At 37.0% G+C, this 22,820-nt stretch overlaps 1 protein-coding gene across 1 annotated transcript; it reads right to left on the reverse strand.

The window, feature by feature from the left end:
• LOC109330869 lies at positions 7,223 to 7,828 on the reverse strand. Its single transcript, XM_019565140.1, has one exon. The coding sequence runs from the start codon at positions 7,826 to 7,828 to the stop codon at positions 7,223 to 7,225; it is 606 nt and encodes a 201-aa protein (XP_019420685.1).

Genomic DNA, 22,820 nt, shown 5'->3' on the forward strand with positions numbered 1-22,820 from the left:
TTCCAGAAGGTCCTGTCCCCTCCAGAAAGATAGGTCTGACCCCATGCCAAGGGAACTGTTCGGTAAACGTGTCGGTGGACCCCTATAGGCTCATCAAGGTGCTTCATATGCAATCTGAGCTGATCGAGCTAATTCTGGATGGGCGACTCCTGAGATGGTGCCGAGTGAGGCATCTTTGGTTGTTGAGGTGGGAATGGTGGTGGCTGAATGGAGATGACTACTGATGAGGGGCCTCTAGCTGATTAGACACATCACCCTGCTGAGGATTGTAATGAGGCCTGGCTACAAAGAATACTAGTTTTTCTACAATTCAAAAAGGGAGGTAGACCATTAGTGCATACTTACCTTTCCTTCACATGTTCCATTTCCAATTTCTTTGTACCATGTTCTTTTGAGTCACTACTTTCTCGCATGATTTATTTTACACTTATTTCTTTCTTTCCGTTGCTTCATGCTTTACCATTTAACACACGATTGAAGAAAGAGTTCTTTTTAATTTCACTACCCTCATAAACACAGACTTCATTCACATTGCACAACAAGACTCATATGCACTAATGGTCTCTCTCCAAGGGTATGGGGATTGATACATTTTGATGTGGTTTTGGTGCATAATTTTCACACAAAAAATTTCACCTCAATGGGGCTAATAAAGATCACGTTCATAATTCATCCGGGTAGGCTTTCTAGCTGTAGTTCAACTATCCTAAATTAAGCCTTAATCATTTCCATGTTATTCCTTGCTTAATGACAATAAAAATTAGGCAAAGTTCATTGGTGAAATCCAGCAAAGACACTCATCTGTGTTTAGGTGCACTCTCTCACTCGGTTATAGGCTTTGTCCTTTGACTAAACTGCTCATTATTCAACCTATTCAGTCTATCTCTGAATCAACATCCACATCCCGAAACAGTCAAACCTTAGAACCCTAATCATTTACAATCATAGAGTCTTATCCCAAAATTTCATTCACATGTTTCTAGCACAACACAATTGGACAACAATAGACACACATTTAACCAGACATAATTTCATGGACTACACATTTTGTTACTGAACTTGAAACAAACAACATACAGAAGCAAAACACATGACAATTACTCCTACATCCTAAACATACATTCTAAATAGTGGTCCTAAACATACTTCCTAAATAATCCTAAACATACATCCTAAACAATCCTAAACATACATCCTAAACATTGAAACATAAACAACAACAAAATAGAGGAACCAGTTTCAGCCAACTAGCTCATCAAAGTATGAAATCAATTTCATCATGTTCATGATCATCACCCTCTGCGGCTGTAACATCTCTAGTGGTTCCAGAAGGTCCTGTCCCCTCCAGAAAGATAGGTCTGACCCCATGCCAAGGGAACTGTTCGGTAAACGTGTCGGTGGACCCCTATAGGCTCATCAAGGTGCTTCATATGCAATCTGAGCTGATCGAGCTAATTCTGGATGGGCGACTCCTGAGATGGTGCCGAGTGAGGCATCTTTGGTTGTTGAGGTGGGAATGGTGGTGGCTGAATGGAGATGACTACTGATGAGGGGCCTCTAGCTGATTAGACACATCACCCTGCTGAGGATTGTAATGAGGCCTGGCTACAAAGAATACTAGTTTTTCTACAATTCAAAAAGGGAGGTAGACCATTAGTGCATACTTACCTTTTCTTCACATGTTCCATTTCCAATTTCTTTGTACCATGTTCTTTTCTATCAACCATTGGATTATCCTTCTTCAACCAACTCTTTTCTTTTGAGTCACTACTTTCTCGCATGATTTATTTTTCACTTATTTCTTTCTTTCCGTTGCTTCATGCTTTACCATTTAACACACGATTGAAGAAAGAGTCCTTTTTTAATTTCACTACCCTCATAAACACAGACTTCATTCACATTGCCTAACAAGACTCATATGCACTAATGGTCTCTCTCCAAGGGTATGGGGATTGATACATTTTGATGTGGTTTTGGTGCATAATTTTCACACAAAAAATTTCACCTCAATGGGGCTAATAAAGATCACGTTCATAATTCATCCGGGTAGGCTTTCTAGCTGTAGTTCAACTATCCTAAATTAAGCCTTAATCATTTCCATGTTATTCCTTGCTTAATGACAATAAAAATTAGGCAAAGTTCATTGGTGAAATCCAGCAAAGACACTCATCTGTGTTTAGGTGCACTCTCTCACTCGGTTATAGGCTTTGTCCTTTGACTAAACTGCTCATTATTCAACCTATTCAGTCTATCTCTGAATCAACATCCACATCCCGAAACAGTCAAACCTTAGAACCCTAATCATTTACAATCATAGAGTCTTATCCCAAAATTTCATTCACATGTTTCTAGCACAACACAATTGGACAACAATAGACACACATTTAACCAGACATAATTTCATGGACTACACATTTTGTTACTGAACTTGAAACAAACAACATACAGAAGCAAAACACATGACAATTACTCCTACATCCTAAACATACATTCTAAATAGTGGTCCTAAACATACTTCCTAAATAATCCTAAACATACATCCTAAACAATCCTAAACATACATCCTAAACATTGAAACATAAACAACAACAAAATAGAGGAACCAGTTTCAGCCAACTAGCTCATCAAAGTATGAAATCAATTTCATCATGTTCATGATCATCACCCTCTGCGGCTGTAACATCTCTAGTGGTTCCAGAAGGTCCTGTCCCCTCCAGAAAGATAGGTCTGACCCCATGCCAAGGGAACTGTTCGGTAAACGTGTCGGTGGACCCCTATAGGCTCATCAAGGTGCTTCATATGCAATCTGAGCTGATCGAGCTAATTCTGGATGGGCGACTCCTGAGATGGTGCCGAGTGAGGCATCTTTGGTTGTTGAGGTGGGAATGGTGGTGGCTGAATGGAGATGACTACTGATGAGGGGCCTCTAGCTGATTAGACACATCACCCTGCTGAGGATTGTAATGAGGCCTGGCTACAAAGAATACTAGTTTTTCTACAATTCAAAAAGGGAGGTAGACCATTAGTGCATACTTACCTTTTCTTCACATGTTCCATTTCCAATTTCTTTGTACCATGTTCTTTTCTATCAACCATTGGATTATCCTTCTTCAACCAACTCTTTTCTTTTGAGTCACTACTTTCTCGCATGATTTATTTTTCACTTATTTCTTTCTTTCCGTTGCTTCATGCTTTACCATTTAACACACGATTGAAGAAAGAGTCCTTTTTTAATTTCACTACCCTCATAAACACAGACTTCATTCACATTGCCTAACAAGACTCATATGCACTAATGGTCTCTCTCCAAGGGTATGGGGATTGATACATTTTGATGTGGTTTTGGTGCATAATTTTCACACAAAAAATTTCACCTCAATGGGGCTAATAAAGATCACGTTCATAATTCATCCGGGTAGGCTTTCTAGCTGTAGTTCAACTATCCTAAATTAAGCCTTAATCATTTCCATGTTATTCCTTGCTTAATGACAATAAAAATTAGGCAAAGTTCATTGGTGAAATCCAGCAAAGACACTCATCTGTGTTTAGGTGCACTCTCTCACTCGGTTATAGGCTTTGTCCTTTGACTAAACTGCTCATTATTCAACCTATTCAGTCTATCTCTGAATCAACATCCACATCCCGAAACAGTCAAACCTTAGAACCCTAATCATTTACAATCATAGAGTCTTATCCCAAAATTTCATTCACATGTTTCTAGCACAACACAATTGGACAACAATAGACACACATTTAACCAGACATAATTTCATGGACTACACATTTTGTTACTGAACTTGAAACAAACAACATACAGAAGCAAAACACATGACAATTACTCCTACATCCTAAACATACATTCTAAATAGTGGTCCTAAACATACTTCCTAAATAATCCTAAACATACATCCTAAACAATCCTAAACATACATCCTAAACATTGAAACATAAACAACAACAAAATAGAGGAACCAGTTTCAGCCAACTAGCTCATCAAAGTATGAAATCAATTTCATCATGTTCATGATCATCACCCTCTGCGGCTGTAACATCTCTAGTGGTTCCAGAAGGTCCTGTCCCCTCCAGAAAGATAGGTCTGACCCCATGCCAAGGGAACTGTTCGGTAAACGTGTCGGTGGACCCCTATAGGCTCATCAAGGTGCTTCATATGCAATCTGAGCTGATCGAGCTAATTCTGGATGGGCGACTCCTGAGATGGTGCCGAGTGAGGCATCTTTGGTTGTTGAGGTGGGAATGGTGGTGGCTGAATGGAGATGACTACTGATGAGGGGCCTCTAGCTGATTAGACACATCACCCTGCTGAGGATTGTAATGAGGCCTGGCTACAAAGAATACTAGTTTTTCTACAATTCAAAAAGGGAGGTAGACCATTAGTGCATACTTACCTTTTCTTCACATGTTCCATTTCCAATTTCTTTGTACCATGTTCTTTTCTATCAACCATTGGATTATCCTTCTTCAACCAACTCTTTTCTTTTGAGTCACTACTTTCTCGCATGATTTATTTTTCACTTATTTCTTTCTTTCCGTTGCTTCATGCTTTACCATTTAACACACGATTGAAGAAAGAGTCCTTTTTTAATTTCACTACCCTCATAAACACAGACTTCATTCACATTGCCTAACAAGACTCATATGCACTAATGGTCTCTCTCTCGAGAATGAGAATGAGAATGAGGACATGATGAGGATGTGGATGAGGATAGGATGAGGATGAGNAGAACCCTAATCATTTACAATCATAGAGTCTTATCCCAAAATTTCATTCACATGTTTCTAGCACAACACAATTGGACAACAATAGACACACATTTAACCAGACATAATTTCATGGACTACACATTTTGTTACTGAACTTGAAACAAACAACATACAGAAGCAAAACACATGACAATTACTCCTACATCCTAAACATACATTCTAAATAGTGGTCCTAAACATACTTCCTAAATAATCCTAAACATACATCCTAAACAATCCTAAACATACATCCTAAACATTGAAACATAAACAACAACAAAATAGAGGAACCAGTTTCAGCCCACTGGCTCATCAAAGTATGAAATCCATTTCATCATCTTCATGATCATCACCCTCTGCGACTGTAACATCTCTAGTGGTTCCAGAAGGTCCTGTCCCCTCCAGAAAGATAGGTCTGACCCCATGCCAAGGGAACTGCTGGGTAAACGTGTCGGTGGACCCCTATAGGCTCATCAAGGTGCTCCATATGCAATCTGAGTTGGTCGAGCTAATTCTGGATGGGCAACTCCTGAGATGGTGCCGAGTGAGGCATCTTTGGTTGTTGAGGTGAGAATGGTGGTGTCTGAAATGGAGATGACTACTGATGAGGGGCCTCTAGCTGATTAGACACATCACCCTGCTGCGGACCAGACTCCTCTTTGCAGTTGTGGCATATGTACTGCAAGGTGATTGGGGGTTTGATCTTCTCAGTTCTCTTAACTTGAATCCCTTGTTGAGAACAAAGTTTAGTGATCAATGTTGGGAACCCCAAAGATCCCTTCTTCCCAGTCCTGCCTACAATCTTGTACATCTCCCACACAATGATCTTAGCCACATCAATCGTCATACCGTTCAAGATTGCATAGATGATACAACAATTAGAGAGGGACAGAGATGACATATGACTACTTGGAAACACGTTATGAAGCAGAAAAATTCATCCAGACCTGAGCCAAAGTGGTCATATGCTTCCTATAGATCCAGAGGAGTTGTCCATCACTATTGGTGTTGTATGACCTTCCAGCCACACACAGTAGTGCATCAATGCCTCTATTAGTGAACTCACCATTGGTTTCAACATCATAAAACTGGCACAAGTCCCTCTCCCATGCTTCAAATGGGTTGTTCAGCAGGTCATTGATTGTGTCTATGTCAAACAAGACGGTCTTCCCCCTGACCTAAGACTTGTATGAAAATTCTTACCCCTCTAGTAGGTAGGCATTGGCATAAAATTCACGAACGATGTCTGGGTCGAACTTGTATGAAAATTCTGATCTAAGACTTGTATGAAAATTCATGAACGATGTCTGGGTCAAACTTGTCAGTTGGTGTGGCCAATGCCCACCATTTCAGCTCTATCAGGGGTGTTGTAAAAACGGGGTATTCATGTGTTTCCATTTGCACCTTCCTTTCAGGAACGAAAACCTAGTTGAGGAGAAGGGTATATCGCTCATGTTTCCCTTTCTTTATGAATATAGCATGGTCAAACTCTGAGGGGCCCTGTGAAGTTGATGCTCCTCTCAACTTCTTAGGTGGGGTTTTTTTAAGCCAATGTCTTTTTTCTCTTGTAATACATCAAAACCACAATCAATGACATTACCACAAGCAACCACATTGAACATTATAATCACGCATGAATGTCATAGTTGTGAACTAAACTAGGGTTTCCCACTTAGAAACCCGAATTCTCTTGATGATGACACTCATAGTTCCACAACACAATGTAATGCAAAGTAACAACAATATAGCATCAAGAGCGCCTAATCTATCCATGATGTGCCTAAAAAATTGAACCTTAACACAATGCAAAAGTAAGAAGATAATGAAATAAAAAATGCACTTACATTCCGCTCAGGATGCTTGTTGGAGTGTGTGAACTAGAAGATGCAGACAATGTGATTCAAACTCTTGGAGATGGCACGAGCTAGAAGTTTCTCTTGTTTCTTTGTAATGGGGATGTGAGGAAATGAACCCCACACCCCCTTTTTTTAAAAGGAAACTCGTGTTCTCTTGTCCGGGCGAGGCACTCAGAACTGAAAGGTCAGTCATCCTCGCCTGGGCGAGGCCTTGTCGCCTACTCGACAAACAGACAGAGAGCAACCAAATTAATGTCGCATGGGCGAGGCTTGCCTCGCCTGAGCAATGGACCTGGTACTGGAAGTTCACCTTTCTCGCTTGGGCGAGAGATTTCTCGCCTGAGCAAGGGACCTGGTACTGGAAGGTCACCTTTCTCGCTTGGGCGAGGGATTTTTCGCCTGAGCGAGGGACCTGGTACTGGAAGGTCACCTTCCTCGCTTGGGCGAGGGATTTCTCGCTTGAGCGAGGGACCTGACACTGAAAGGTCCTTCTCCTCGCCTGTTTTTTTTTACACATAGATTACAACCTAAGCAAACAGAAAAATAAAGCTGGATTGCATTCCATTTAGCGCTTGTTTAACGCCATTAGCTCGACACCTGTTCTGTTATGCATATGATAAGTTGATGATTATGGTGAGCTGCTCGACGTCACCACCCAAGTAAGGTTTCACCCTCTGGCCATTGACTACCCAGCTTCTCTGAGACACCGAGTCTTGCAATTCGATCGCACCATGTGATTTAACTTCCTTAAATAGGAAGGGTACTGACCATTTGGACCTCAAGTTACCCGGAAACAACTTCATCCGGGAATTAAATAGCAACATACTCTGACCCACCCGAAAGTCTTTTTGATGGATCTTCCGGTCATGATACAGCTTGTCATTCTCTTTGTATAATTTTGAGGATTCATAGGGAGTGAGCCTCATCTCCTCTAATTGTTGCAACTGAAGTTTCCTTTGGTCACATGCTGCTTTGGGATCCAGATTGAAAAACTTGAGGGCCCATAATGCTTTATGCTCAAGCTCTACATGCAAATGACAAGCCTTCCCATATACCAGCTCAAATGGGGATAATCCAGTGGGGGCTTTGAATGTTGCTCTGTAGGCCCATAGTGCATCATCCAATTGAAGAGACCAATTCTTCCTTGTGGTTGACATTATTTTTTTCCAGAACTCTCTTGATCTCTCAATTGGACACCTCTGCTTGTCCATTTGTTTGCGGATGATAAGGTGACGCTACCTTGTGTCGGACTCCATAGTGTTGTAGGACCTTCTCCAATTGTGAATTGCAGAAATGTGATCCTCCATAAATAATAAGTACTCGAGGTGTGCCAAACTGACTGAATACATTCCTTTTCAAAAACTTGATCACAGTCTTAACATCATCCTTTTGTGCAGCTATGGCCTCTACTCATTTGAACACATAATCCACCACCACCAGAATGCATACTTGTGAGCACGAGGATGGAATTGGTCCCATGAAGTTGTTAGGTATCAGTGGTTACAATACACCTAGAAGGGGGGGGGGGGGTTGAATAGGGGTCACGGTTAAACTAGCCGCTTGTCGAAACTCAATCTAAATCTTTAGACTCAACAATTGCAGTCACCTTTGGTTGCCATCTCCTGTCAAGACAACGCAAAACTTTATTAGTTAGTTCACCTCTAGCAAATGATTTATCGAGAGCAACTAAATGGTTGACAATATGAGTGAATCGCTTTTGCATATCACATATTGATTCGCTTGGTAACATGCGAAACAACTCATATTCGTGGGTCAGCGCGTTCAGTCTTGCGCGCTTGACTTCGCTAGTGCCTTCGTGAGTCACTTGTAAAGTGTCCCACATTTCTTTCGCATTATGGCACTGCGAGACCCTAAAGAATTCATCATATGATAGGGCCGATGTGATGATGTTTTTGGCGCGCAGGTTATGCTGGACCTTTTTGCGCTCATCATCGGTCCATAAACTTTTCGGTTTATCTTTAGGTTGATCGTCCACAAGATGTTGTGGAACGTAAGGGCCGTTGACTACGGATTCCCAAATATCCGAGTCTATGGCCTCAATAAAAATTTGCATGCGCACTTTCCAGTAGGCATACCCTTCACCACTGAATATTGGTGGTCGATTAATGGATGACCCATCACCACCAAATGGATTTGAAGAACCCATTCCTTTTCCCTTTAGGATCACGAATACGCGGTTGAGCTAGCACTTCGTACTAGCTCTGATACCACTTGTTAGGTATCAGTGGTTACAATACACCTAGAAGGGGGGGGTTGAATAGGTGTCGCGGTTAGAATTACCGCTTTTCGCAAATCAACACTTAATGCTGAATCAACCCTATTTAATCGATTAAGGAGAAAAGGATAATCGATTATAAGCACAGTCTTAATCGATTAACACAAAAAACAGTTTTAAACAGAAACTATTTTAATCGATTAATAGAAACAGTATAATCGATTAACACAGGAATATTAATCGATTAAACAGAACCAGTAAGCAATTACAGAAACGATTAAATGCGAAACAAATAACCGATAACAGAACGAATACAGAGCTTACAAATTTGTATATCAGAATAGCTTGCAATACAACAAAAGAACAGAATGTATTAGTTGAATCAAATATACAAATTAAATCGATTGAAAACAGTAAAGAGAGAGAGAGAAACAAATCCTGCAACTCGAATTTTTATCCTGGTTCGTTTGCTGTCCACTGCAAACTACATCCAGGCCTCCCGGCTGACTTGGGAGATTTCCTTCACTATAATCGAATCAATGTAATTTACAAACACATTATCCAATTACAACACTTAGCAAATGACAAGAAATCAAAGAAACTATCCAATGGTTTGACTCCCTTCCTACCGATAAAGAAAACGTTTCTTTCGGCGTAGCCCCAGCCAAAGAATCTCTCGTTCTTTCCTTTTCTTACACTCTAAGCTATGAAGAAACACACAATCTCTACTGGTGATACGACACCAAGAGATTCCCTTTCACAACAATTACACAAGAATTACAAGAGTAATATTAAGCTATACCTAAGCTCAAATACAACATGAAGGCTTTACTCTAATGCACATTTAACACAAACACATGTGAAATGACAAGTATTAGTTATGAAAACAGAAGTTACAGAATTATAAAATTCATGAAAAACGCATCAAAAATATGCATGAACATGTGAGGGAAAACATGAGAGATTATAACATGAAATGCACTCAATCCTAAAGCAAGGAATCTCTCATTTCTAAACTCACTAATGCAATTAACAAATAGATGCAGCAATTAACACGTAGAATGCTCTAACTCTCTAATAAATGCAACATGCAACTTATGAGATTAATTCTGAAAACGCAGTTTATAAAGAATCAGTCCAGAACCCCAGATAATCGATTAAATGCCTTCTTAATCGATTAACGGGACTAAAAATTATAACTGATTCTGTTTTTCAGTTTTTCAGTTTCAACAACTTAAAAATCAGTTAGGTTAATCGATTAACGTAAAGCCTTAATCGATTAACTGCATTTCAAAAACGTGTTCCAGTAGCAACCACTTTTCACAGCAGTTGGGTTAATCGATTAAAGGTATGGTTAATCGATTAACACTAAATAAAATGTGTATTTTCAAATAGAAAACATCGAATATGTTATGCACTTAGATAATACATGTTTGACACTTAGTTTTATGCCTAGAATGCATATATACATGTATTTATGTAATGCATGAACATATTATCAAATGAACATATCTCATGGATGAAATGATTTAAAGATAAATGCATGTGAGACATGTATTAGGTGCCCTAAGCCTTCGACTCAACTTAAACTAGAATCTAGTCTAAGCCTAGTACCAAATAAAAGACTTAAGCACGTTGAATTGTTGGTTATCTTCAAGCACTTTTAGGTACACGTTGTCCTCATCAAAACCATGACGTTCAAGGAGAGCTTTCCAAAGTGTTCCTCTTGACATGCACACTTTCAGAAGTCAATCCCCCAACAATCGAACACCTCAATTTCCTGAATGTTTGTCAATCGCATTTCATTCCTCTTGGAGATCCTGCCTGAAATGTGGCATTTATTAGACTAATCTGCATACTAATGTGCATCCATGAATATAGAATGCTAGTAGAAGCCAGATTGGATGACTTTTGCAGCTGTCCTCGCTCCATTAAAGTGCCCTCCGTATGGCGAACTATGACAGTGCCATATGATGTTATTAGCCTCCTCTGTAGATACACACCTTCTCAATAGTCCATCCAACCTAATCTTAAAAAGATGAGGGTCGTCCCACACACACTGACGACACTCTCGCAAGAATCGTTTCTTTTGGTGCCACGACAACTCTTTGGGAATTACCACTGCAATTTTAAAGTTAGCCATGTCAGCAAACCATGGCCTTTCCTGAACCAAGAGAAGCTTCTCATCAGGAAACTCCTCCACCACCTCTGATTCCTTCACTGTTACCTCTTGATTGACCAGTCTCGATAGATGATCTGCTACACAATTTTTGCTCCCCCTCTTATCCTTGACCACCAAGTCGAATTCCTGCAATAACAAAACCCAACACAACAATCTCGGCTTTGAATCCGGTTTGGTTAGCAGATATTTAATGACAGCATAATCAGTGAAAATTATAACTTTTGAGCCAATCAAATAAGATCTAAAATTTTCCAAGGCGTACACTATATCTATTAATTCTTTTTCAGTTGTGGCATAGTTAACTTGTGTCTCATTTAATACTTTACTAGCATAATGTATATCATGGCAAACTTTAGTCTTTCACTGTCCTAGTACCGCGCTGATGGCATATTCACTAGCATCACACATATGTTCAAAATCAAGATGCCAGTCAGACGCTACTATAACATGAGCAGAAATCAGTTTTTGTTTCAAAGTTTCAAAAGATTTTGCACACTCAGCATCAAATTGAAAAATAGTATATTTTTTGAGAAGATTACTGAGTGGCTTTGCTATTTTAGAAAAGTCATTAATAAACCTTCTATAGAAACTTGCATGCCCAAGGAAACTCTGAATTACCTTGACATTAAGTGGTGGTGGAAGGTCCTTCATGACCTCAATCTTCGCCTTGTCAACTTCGATGCCCCTAGAAGAGATCTTGTGTTCCAAGACCACTCCTTCAGTTACCATGAAGTGACACTTCTCCCAGTTCAGTACCATGTTTGTCTGAATACATCATTGTAGAATGATGTCTAGATTTGCTAAACAAATCTCAAATGACGACCCAAAGACCGAGAAGTCATCCATAAACACCTCAATGCACTACTCGACAAGATCAGAAAAATTAGCTAATATGCACCTCTGGAATGTTGCTGGTGCATTGCACAGTCCAAATGGCATATTCCTATATGCAAAGACACCAAAAGGACAAGTGAAAGATATTTTTCCTAGTCTTGGGGATCCACGGTGATCTGATTATAGCCAGAATAGCCATCCAGGAAGTAGTAAAATGCTTGTCCAACCAATCTCTCAATCATTTGGTCCATGAATGACAGAGGAAAGTGATATGTGCGAGTAGCCTGGTTCAGTTTCCGATAATCAATGCACATCCCCATCCATTGACTGTTCTGGTCGTGATTAATTCATCCTTATCATTCCTAACTACAGTCATACCCCCTTTCTTTGGGACCACCTGAACAGGACTAACCCACTTACTATCAAATATGGGATAAATCACCCCAACATCTAATAGTTTCATCACTTCTTTCTTCACCACTTCCTTGATAGTGGGATTAAGACACCTTTGAGGTTGTGCCACCAGTTTATAATCCTCTTCCATATGGATCTTATGCATGCAATAAGATGGACTAATTCCATGCAAATCAGCCAGTGTCCACCCTATCATCCCTACATTTTTCCTCAGCACCCTAATTAACAGTTGTCCTTCATCACATGAAAAGACGCTGCTGATGATTACCAATTTCTGCCATCCTTCTTCTAAGAATACACACTTCAAATGCGAAGGATGTATTTTCAACTCCACCTTTGGAGCCTCAGATGTCTTCTCTTTTCCCAACTCTTCAACTCGATTCTGATTAGATACAACCTTGCGGGGTGCATCTAACTTTGCCAAACATGTTTTGATCATTTTATCTTCCTCTATACTGCTTCCTTCTATATCTCCCCCCAATACCTTCTCCAAGGGACTACTCCTATTCAAATGAATGTCATCAAGGATGAATAAGTCCTCAATGACATCCACCCGAAAGCAGTGTTGCTTATCCCTAGAATGTTGCAAAGCTTCAAAAACATTAAAATTGACCTCTTGGTCTTCAACTCTGACCTTCAACTTCCCAACATCAGCATCAATAATAACCCGAGCATTCTTCATGAAAGGTATGCCCAAAATAAGAGGAACCTCCTTATCCTCTTCAATATCCATGATGACAAAATCCAACTAAGTTCTCACCAATAACTTTACCAATGAGCTTACCACTTCTAGTAGTGATAGATTTGCAGTGTTCTTTTGGATTGGTTTGAGTGTTGGTGGAGAATTGCTATCGACCTGAATTCTGTTCTGCCATTGGCTTAGCCAACCGACCCACCTGAGTCTCCAAATTCCTGATAGAAGCATTAATATTTTTCTAGTTTGAAATGGAGACTTGCATGAATTTCTCTAATGTCTCTTCCAAATTTGCCTGCCTCTCATGTAATGGTGGATGTGGACCTTGCTAATAAGATGGTTGATAAGGTGGTTGACTATTAGATGGTCATGCATCCTGCATCCACCCAAAATTCTGATTCTGGTTTCCCCTCCAACCCTGTGAAAACTGATTGTTTAATGAAGGGTTGTTAGGGAAATTAGCCTAACGAGGTAGATTGTTAACATACTAAACCTCCTATGCTTGTATGTTGGTAGGCATTGAGCAATGACCATTAACATGATCACCTGTAAAAAACCCGTAGTGTAGCACATGTTGAAGAACATAAGGGGTCTGTACCACTTTTAATTGTTGAGGCAACTTGGACATTTGCTTTGTAAGTGCCTCAATCTATTGTGTCAGAATTTTGTTCCGAGCCAGAATGAACAACAGAAGTATTCAAGTCCAACACCCCTCTCTTTTGTATTGTCCTTCTATTATGTTGAGCTTGTCGATCTGTAGCAGATAATGCAGTAATACTTCTAGTGGCTTGCTCAGCATCCATCGCTATCATGGTGCCATCAGCTGCGACATCCAATATCATCTTAGTCTCTAGCTTCAACCCATTACAAAAATTGTTTAGTTGGTGAACATCCTCAAACCCATGGTTGGGACATTTCCTCAGCAACATCTAGAAATGCTCCCATGCCTCATAAAAAGCATCCTCAACACTTTGTTTGAATGTTGAAATTTCAAATTTTGCATGCACATACCTCGCCGGAGGGAAAAATCTTGTCAAGAACTTTTTTCCAAATCGCTCCAATTGGTTAAGCTGTGGGTTGGATGTGATTTTAGTCATTTCCTAGCTTCACCAATGAGGGAAAATGGAAACAACATCATATATGAAGCTTTCCTCTCAGTGTCAGAATACCCCATAGTAGCCACCAACTCCTAGAAATTATCTAAATGAGCATATGAATCTTCATAATCCTTGCCCGTGAACTGATGAGCACTAACTAGATTCATGTATGTAGGCTTGATTTCCACTATCCTTGCGGTGTGTGGAATCACAATGCTAGAGTAGTGCCGAGGAACTTGATACATGACATAATCACCTAATGTCCTCCTTGGAGGATTAGGCATTGGGTTATTATCGGCAGAATTATTGACATTCTCCATCTTCTCTGACTGAGATTCTGAAATTGTAGAAATTGTAGTCGGTTCAGAGCTACATTATGCTTCTTGAGGACCTTGATGTCTCTTCTCTTTTTCTTTCTTTCGGTTACTTTTAGTAGACTTATCAATCTCTGGATTGTATTGTAGTTGCTCATCTTTAGATTTACCTCGCAAAAGCATAAATAAAAAAGACTAGAGCAAAGGTTAGCAGAAGGGTTAACATTATAATACAAAGAATTAAAAAATAATTATGTACAAAACTCAATAAACTCTATAAAGAACTAATATAAATCACTCATTGCTCCCCGGAAGCGGCGCCAAAAACTTATTAGATATTTATGGAACGACAAGCGCACCATATCGTCCAAGTAATAAAATCTGGTAAAATGCCGGAATATCGCCCTCAGGGAGCAAAAGTGGATTTACACTAATTCCTACAAGAATTAATTGAGCAACTATTTACACGAATTTGTTTGATAATGGTTTTGTAACAAGGTTAAATTAAAATAAAAGGTTAACTATGAATTTAAAAGAGTTGGGATCGAAATTCATCATATTTCCCTTTTGATATCCATAGATTCAATTCCAAGTAACTTGCGAAGTTACTAATTTTGATGCACATTTTCGGCAAATCATTTACATCAATTCCTTGAGTGTAAAATCCTTATATAATCACTCAATTACCAATCCCTTGGCTAATTGACTAATTAACTAGCATTAAAAACAACGTAAAATCAATTCATTCATCATTATTCATTCCTGAAACAATGATGTATGAATGAAGATAATCCAAATCAGGTGTCAAATTTAACTTCCCAATTAAACTTGAACCCAAGAATAAGAATTCAGTAGCTAATGAAACCAATGTAATAATATCGGGATAATCTTCCCAAAATCAAATAACAATTACATTAGAATTGAATCCAGGAGTATAAGGTAAGAAAATTACATTTCAAATCCAAACAACAAAGCTCAAATCACTCTTCCTCGCCATTACAATGCTCAAATCATGAAATTATACAAGGAAAATGCGAAGTAGAATCGTTTCCACGACTTCTATCCTAATCTCCCTGCGTTTCTCACTATTTTCATGCCAAAGATTCTTAAGAAGTGTTTCGATAACTTCGCATGTTGTCAAGAACTGCCTATATCAAGTTCCAACTGCTATTCTCTCGCTCAAGCCATGGATTCTCGCTTGAGCAAGAGAAAATTTCTTTCTCTCGCTTGAACACCTCGCTTGGGCAAGGGAAACACATGGCCTAATTGAATTTTGGCCCTCAAATATTGCTTGAGCGACAGTCCCTCGCTTGGGCGAGGGACAACAATATTTTTTGATGATTTTCTTCTGAATTATGGCTTGAGCAACCATTCCCTCGCTTGGGTGAGGGTTATGCTGTTCAGAAACTCATTCTTCTCTTTGTTTTCCTTTGTTCATCATTTCTAGAGCTGCAAACAACAAAACACGATTAAATTCCTGAACAATACAAGATTAACTAAGTTATCGAGAGTTTTATGCAATTACAACAAAAATATGCGCTAAGTGCCCCAAAAGCATATAAATTTCCTTCACATTTTGGAACTTAACACATTTCCACCTCTAACCAGTTGTGGCTCCTCCTCATCTTCGTCATCATCTTCAACTTATGAAGGCATTGTCGGCTGATAAAATTTGTTGAGAGTTGAATTCCGACAATGGATTATTTGAAGTTGTACCAAACATTGATGACTTTCTTTGAAATTGTGAAGAAGATGTGAAGTGAGATAATGAGTAGTCACTCATTGCTCCAAAACCATCAAACACGAAGGGTTGTTGTTGTTGTTGTTGTTGTTGTTGAGGAGCAAGAGTTTGAGTGTATGCTCGCGAATAAGTATCAATTTGTGTTTGACTCTCATAATGCTAGTGGTACTTAGGTGCAGCGAGCATGTCAAACTGTTGTGTAGGAGGAACTTGATAAGTAGTGGTAGAGAAAGCAGTTGGAAGTAGTTTAGCAAATGCTTCTATCATCTCATTGCAGTTTAGGTAGATGTCATTCAGTGTCTATATGAGATTTGGAAAAACGTTTGTAGGAGCCCACAAATCCTGAATCGTTCTAATAAAATTGTACGAAAAAAAAGTTGGAAAAAATTAGAATAATTAATATCAATGTAAAATTTAATATAAATTATAAATAGAAAAATTAATATTCTTACCGATCCAGCCGAATATGCTCCGACTGGAGAGATATATTTCCTAGTCCTTTGTAAGTACCATTGTATATAGTGCGAGTAGTGATACAAAGGCTGATCATTGGAAAAACCATTTATTGTGAAGAAGATCTTTACTCCTGACCTTGGCACGGTTTTGATGATGACACCAACATCACCAAAAAGAAGAAAATGAAGAATACTTATGAAGACAATAAAAATTCAAACTTCAAGATATTCAAGACTTTTAGTCTAAGTCTAAATAGGTACTTTTATCCTATACTCTTGATTAAACAATAGTAGTAATGCTCAAACTATTTTTAAAAGAAAATTGAAACACTTCAAAATACTTAAAACAATTTTCAAAAATAGTGTGTAACGGGTTACTTCATCTAAGTAACATGTTACGATTGTGAGAAAAGAGTTATTCAACCTAAAACTAATCATAGTAATCCATTACTGTATTTGAGTAACATATTATAAGTGTTATTAAAATTGAATAACCGATTACTCAACTTGCTGTAATCGATTACTCTAATTCGAATATAAATGATTAGTGGACAAAACATTTGGGTAATCGATTACTCAATGATGTAATCAATTACTTAGAGTTGTTGCATCATATTTTCAAATTCAAAGTGAATGAGTTTTAACCCAAAAGACATGGTTCATTCCAAACAATTCATACTCTTTCAAAGGAACATTTTGGCTGATTGGAAAGCCTATATAAAAGCATTAAAACTCATAATCACAACACACAACATATACACAACTCTCATACAAATTTCAAAAGCTCTTACCCATATTTTGAAATTAGTTTCTACACTTTTGGCAACAAGTTCTTAAACTATCAAAGTTGATTTTTCTGAAGTTGCTTAAAGTGAAAGTGTTTCAAGTTTAAAAACTTATAAAGAGCATTATTACTAAGTATACAAAAGAGTTTTTTGGATTGCAAGTTACATCTCTTTCATACTTGTAAAGGCAAATATGCCATTGTTGAACATTCTTTATTATTATTGCAAAATACTTTCTTTCACGTGGTGTGATAAGAAAATGGATTAAAATCACTTGGAAATGTATTTTCCAAAGGTGAATAAAGATTAAGGAATGTGTAAGGTACATAGAGATCTCGGGGTGAGATATTGTAATTGTAACTCATAATCTTTAGTGGAAAAATCTCTTGTGCTGCAAGAGTACTGAATGTAGCCTTTGGTAGACAAGAAGGTGAACCAGTTTAAAAATCCTTGTATTATCTTCTCCCTTATCTCTTTGATTTTACTTGTTAATTTTCTGCATATATTTTCCGCTGCACTTTAACTCTTGATTTTGCAGAAAAAATGGCCATTATTTTAAGTCAGCTAATTCACCTCCCCCTCTTAGTTGCAATCTCAGTCTTACATTTACCACAAAGTTTTCCCGATTATTCCATATATGAATCCATTGGTCATACTTATGTGGTCTGTTGTAGTCGTTTTTTCCACGTAGATTCATCTTGTGTTGTTTCTCCAGGTTGATTAGATTTTGTGGGATGGGTTGTTGTAGACCAAACTGCTTCATAACCCGATCAGTAGCATGTCACTCAACAAGTTCATAGCATATTAGTGGCACATGTGCTCATGATATATCTTGTATCTTGCCCACATAGGAAATGTTCCTATATGGGGTCCAGATAAACTGATATATAAAAATAAATTAGTAATAAATTAATAACAAAAAATAATATAGAAATAGCAAAAAATAAATTACAAATAACAAATTAGATAAATTACCTGATCAATACGCAAACGATCCAACATTGACTGTATTATGTTGGTTGCATGACCAGGAATCTTGGTGGTGATTAGATGTTGTGACCACCTAAAATGTAAAGTTATATGAAGTTAGTTGGAATTAATAATTTGAAATAAAAAGTTATATAATTTAAAACAAATTGAAAAAAATATTTACCTTTGGACTAAAGGGAATATCTGTAATTCGTCGTTCTGCAGTCTTAGAGCCAACATCAGATGCAGTTATATGCCCATGACTACAAAAGTAGTAGGCATCCTACGATTTCAATATGACAACTTATCAATGTTGCACGACATAATCCTTGATATAGACATGCCAATATAGTGAACCCCAACTGTATTGGTATGTTTGTGATAATCCTCCGGTAATGGGAGAAACGTTAGGTGGACTCGTGACCTTGATGTATCTGGAATGAGGATCCCTCCAATCATACGCAGATTGAAGGCTCTTGCATGTTGTTGAATAACAACATCATTAGCATCTTACGGGGGCACTTCAAAAGTGGAGTCTAGCCAACTCATTTGGACCCTTTGACCCATAATTTGTCTGTTAGTTGGAATAGCACCCAACAAGTTGAGACACACAATATTCCAATTTGTGCTCATTGTACCGTACCAGTAATAGTAGTGTCGACTACCACCACTACCAACAACCTCAACCTCTGAGACTTGACTCCCGTGAAAAACAACATACTAGTTGACATGTAGCTTTACAATTATTTTCATTCATCACCTTAGTCAATTATTTGCAATATATATGACACTCCCTTATCATGGAACTTGCTTCATTTCTATGGTGAAGAAACCATGAATTCAGGCTATGATATGTTGCTCTAACAAGGGCAATAATGGGCAAGGCTCTTGATCCTTTCAGAACAACGTTAACACATTCTGCCAAGTTCGTCGTCATATGGTCGTACCATCTCCCTTCATCATATGATTGCGTCCATTTTTATTTTGGGATGTTGTCTAACCAAGCTGTTGCTCTCAATTATTTTGATGCAAAACACCAAGCATTCGCTCGAATCGTGGTCACATCAACGCATATCCTACAATAAGTATATCAATATTAACCTAAATCACATAAGCACACTAATTTAACCTATCAATTTATTATATAATGACTATTTTAATACATACTCATTTCGATGATTTTTTATTTCATATCATTATCTCGGAACTCCTTTTTGAAATTGCTAGCAACATAATAAATGCAATATACAGATACTGTATTACAATATTATGGCAACTCAGTACAAAGTGCACCCAACAAACCTGTACCCCTATCTGATATTAGAGGTGACACAATTATCCATAATCCACAATTCATCCAAATTAAATCCATCCATATCCATCCATTAGAGCTAATGGATTTAAATGGGTATAATCCAATATATAATATTGATAATAGATGGATTCAAATTCATCCATTATATCCAATGGATATCCATGGATATATCCATTTGGATGAATATTCAGTCCATCCAAAATTCAAAAATGAATTTCTTTGCTTTGGAATTTCATTTAATATTTAAGAAAACTAAATTCAAACAATTTCATCCATGATTCTCACTCTCACTTTTAATATTTTATTAAAGTGATGTCAATTATATGACATGTGTACGTAGTTAATATTAAAATTTTATTCTTAAATACTTAACATATATAAGTATGAGAAAAATATATGCACTAAGAATGCATGAGTTTTATATAATATTACTGCATCATTCAGCATTTATATTTAATCATAATTGACTCTTCAAAAAAGTAACTCAAATGAATGGTAAATGATTTAGTGATTATGTATAAATCTTTACATTCACAATGCATAGATATTACACTTTATAAGTATTTTTAAAAAACTTTACACATAGAACCTTAAACAACACATGCCTGTATAATATCGAAAAAAACATTTTTCTATAAAAGTTCAAAAAATCGCTTTTTAAAAAATATTTAGTTGAGATAGTAATTTTTAAAATAGTGATTTTCTTCAATACTGTTTATAGTTCCAATAATAATAATCAAATGGATTGAATATCCATCCATCCAAATCCATGAAAATGGAGTCATGGATGAATTGGATGGATTGAAATCCATTGGATAATGATGAATTAGATAACTTAAAATATAGTTTAAATAAATTTATATGGATTGATGGATGACTTTTCATCCATCCATTAACATCCAAATCCAAATTCATTCATTTGCCACCCCTATATGATATTATATAAATGTTCGGTTGAGTGGTAACATATGTCCGAATATTGTAGAAAAATCATTATCATGCTTCTTTAGTCTCTCCTTACACGATAACAACTGCTACTAGAAATATACGTCTATTACCATATTGTGAAGTAGCTATAAGCAATGTTCCAGTATATTTTTCAGTCAAGAATGTGCCATCCACTTGAATGATTGGTTTGAAAAATGCAAATCCTTCAATGCATGACTTGAAAGCCCAAAATAACCTATTATGAACTAAAATATTATGGTCTTCATGGTTAGATGTTGAATATCTTATAATTGTATGTAATGCATAATATTGGATATTATTCAACCAACTAGATAACTCCTTGTACAATCCCTCTCAATCACCATGAATTTGAGACATTGCTATTTGTTTAGAAGTCTAAGCATTCCTATATGTCACTATACAACCAAAATGAGTGACTACCTCTTTAACTAATGATTTAATTGGTATATACCAAGATCTTCGAATATCAATTGAATAATACAATTTGCGATGAAAGATGAGTTCAATTTCGTGTGATCTTAAGAAATGTTAGTAGATACACAAGTGTGTCTTCCACTAATTTTTATAATCTCCCAAATATCACGCTTCATATTTTTCGATGCCGGAATTCTCCATTCATATCCAGTACCATAATATTTACATTTTGCATCATATCTATCTAACCTAGACTCATCTACATGGTAATCAACAAAATTCCTAATATGAAACTATTTTACATCATTTATTGTTGCTTCTTTTGATTTAAATTACAAACCAACAAACAGATCATTGTCAATATCATTACTTATGTTACTAATCCTATATGAAAAATCTTGTCTAGACTGATAATCAATGTCAACAAAAAAAGATGAAGGAATAACATATGTTATGTTAATCGATTCACTAGTGGCAATATGAACATCGTCATCATCATCGTCACCGCATAGTTCAATGTTCTTCTCGTTACTAAAATCACTAACAATATCTCTAATAATGACCATCTACATATAAACGTAGAGTAACATTAAATAAAAATTAATACAAGTGAATAAAATTGAAAACAAAACAATATTCTTACTTACCTTGTATAATGACATTTCTTGGATTAGGAATTAATCTTCTTTGATAATAATAAATTATTCTAAAAAAATTTCATATTTTTTCTTCATTCAGTGTGATTTGGCCTGGAGGTAGAAAATGTATATATGTTGTTAGGATCCCGTGTACCATATACACGATTTGGATCTCATGTTGTACGTCCACGGCATTTGCGTAGAAGTTGTGTTTAATGTGCACGACTTCCATGGTGTCTAGCACGGTGTAAGAGTCTCATGCCTCAAATGCACGAGATCATAGCAAAGTTGTATTGTTGGTCCATGACTTCTCCAAACTCCTGGATGATATTCATGAGTTCCCTAAAAGCTACACTATTCCGATAAATATTTTGAAACATATATCAAACATGTGATAGTATAGTCAAACTACACTATCCATGTAAATTTTTCCCAAGTTTTGTGCTAGTGTGTGCGTCATGTTGTGCACCGTGATGCTCCAAGTCTCGTGACATAAGAGTTTAATGAATGCTCGTAGACGATGTAAACTTGTTTTCACCATCAACCAATATCTACTATTTTTTATGATAGGAAAGAAAAACAAAAAGAACAAGAAATACCAAAGGCTAACTAATTAAGCTAGAGCAAGGACTTTGAAATCTATATACTATATAGTAAAAAAGGTTTCACCATATATAATCCCATGACACATGTTACAACCTCAACAAACATTTTTCCTCCTAAAACACTCTATTTTCTTAATGTACATCTTCTCACACAAGATAAAAGTGCACCCCTATTCATTATTCATTACTCAATATATTATTTAATAATAAAATATAATAATAATAACATTTAATGTAATAATAATAACATTTAATCATTTTATAAAATTGTACCTGGTAATATGACTAATACATGTTCTTAACAATGCGAATGCATGAGTAACATGTGTGTTTTAACTATGTAAATGTACGGATAATATGTGTTCTTAGCAATATAAATGTACAAATAACATATGTGTTTTTAACCATTCAAATGCACATGTTACATGTTTGTTCTTAACAATACAAATGCACGAGTAATTTGTATGTTTTTAACCATGCCAATGTACGAGTAACATATGTATTCTTAACCATATGATTATATATGTAGTATATGTGTTTT

The sequence above is a fragment of the Lupinus angustifolius genome, chromosome LG17 (genome assembly GCF_001865875.1).
Source record: "Lupinus angustifolius cultivar Tanjil chromosome LG17, LupAngTanjil_v1.0, whole genome shotgun sequence".
Lineage (NCBI taxonomy): Eukaryota > Viridiplantae > Streptophyta > Magnoliopsida > Fabales > Fabaceae > Lupinus > Lupinus angustifolius.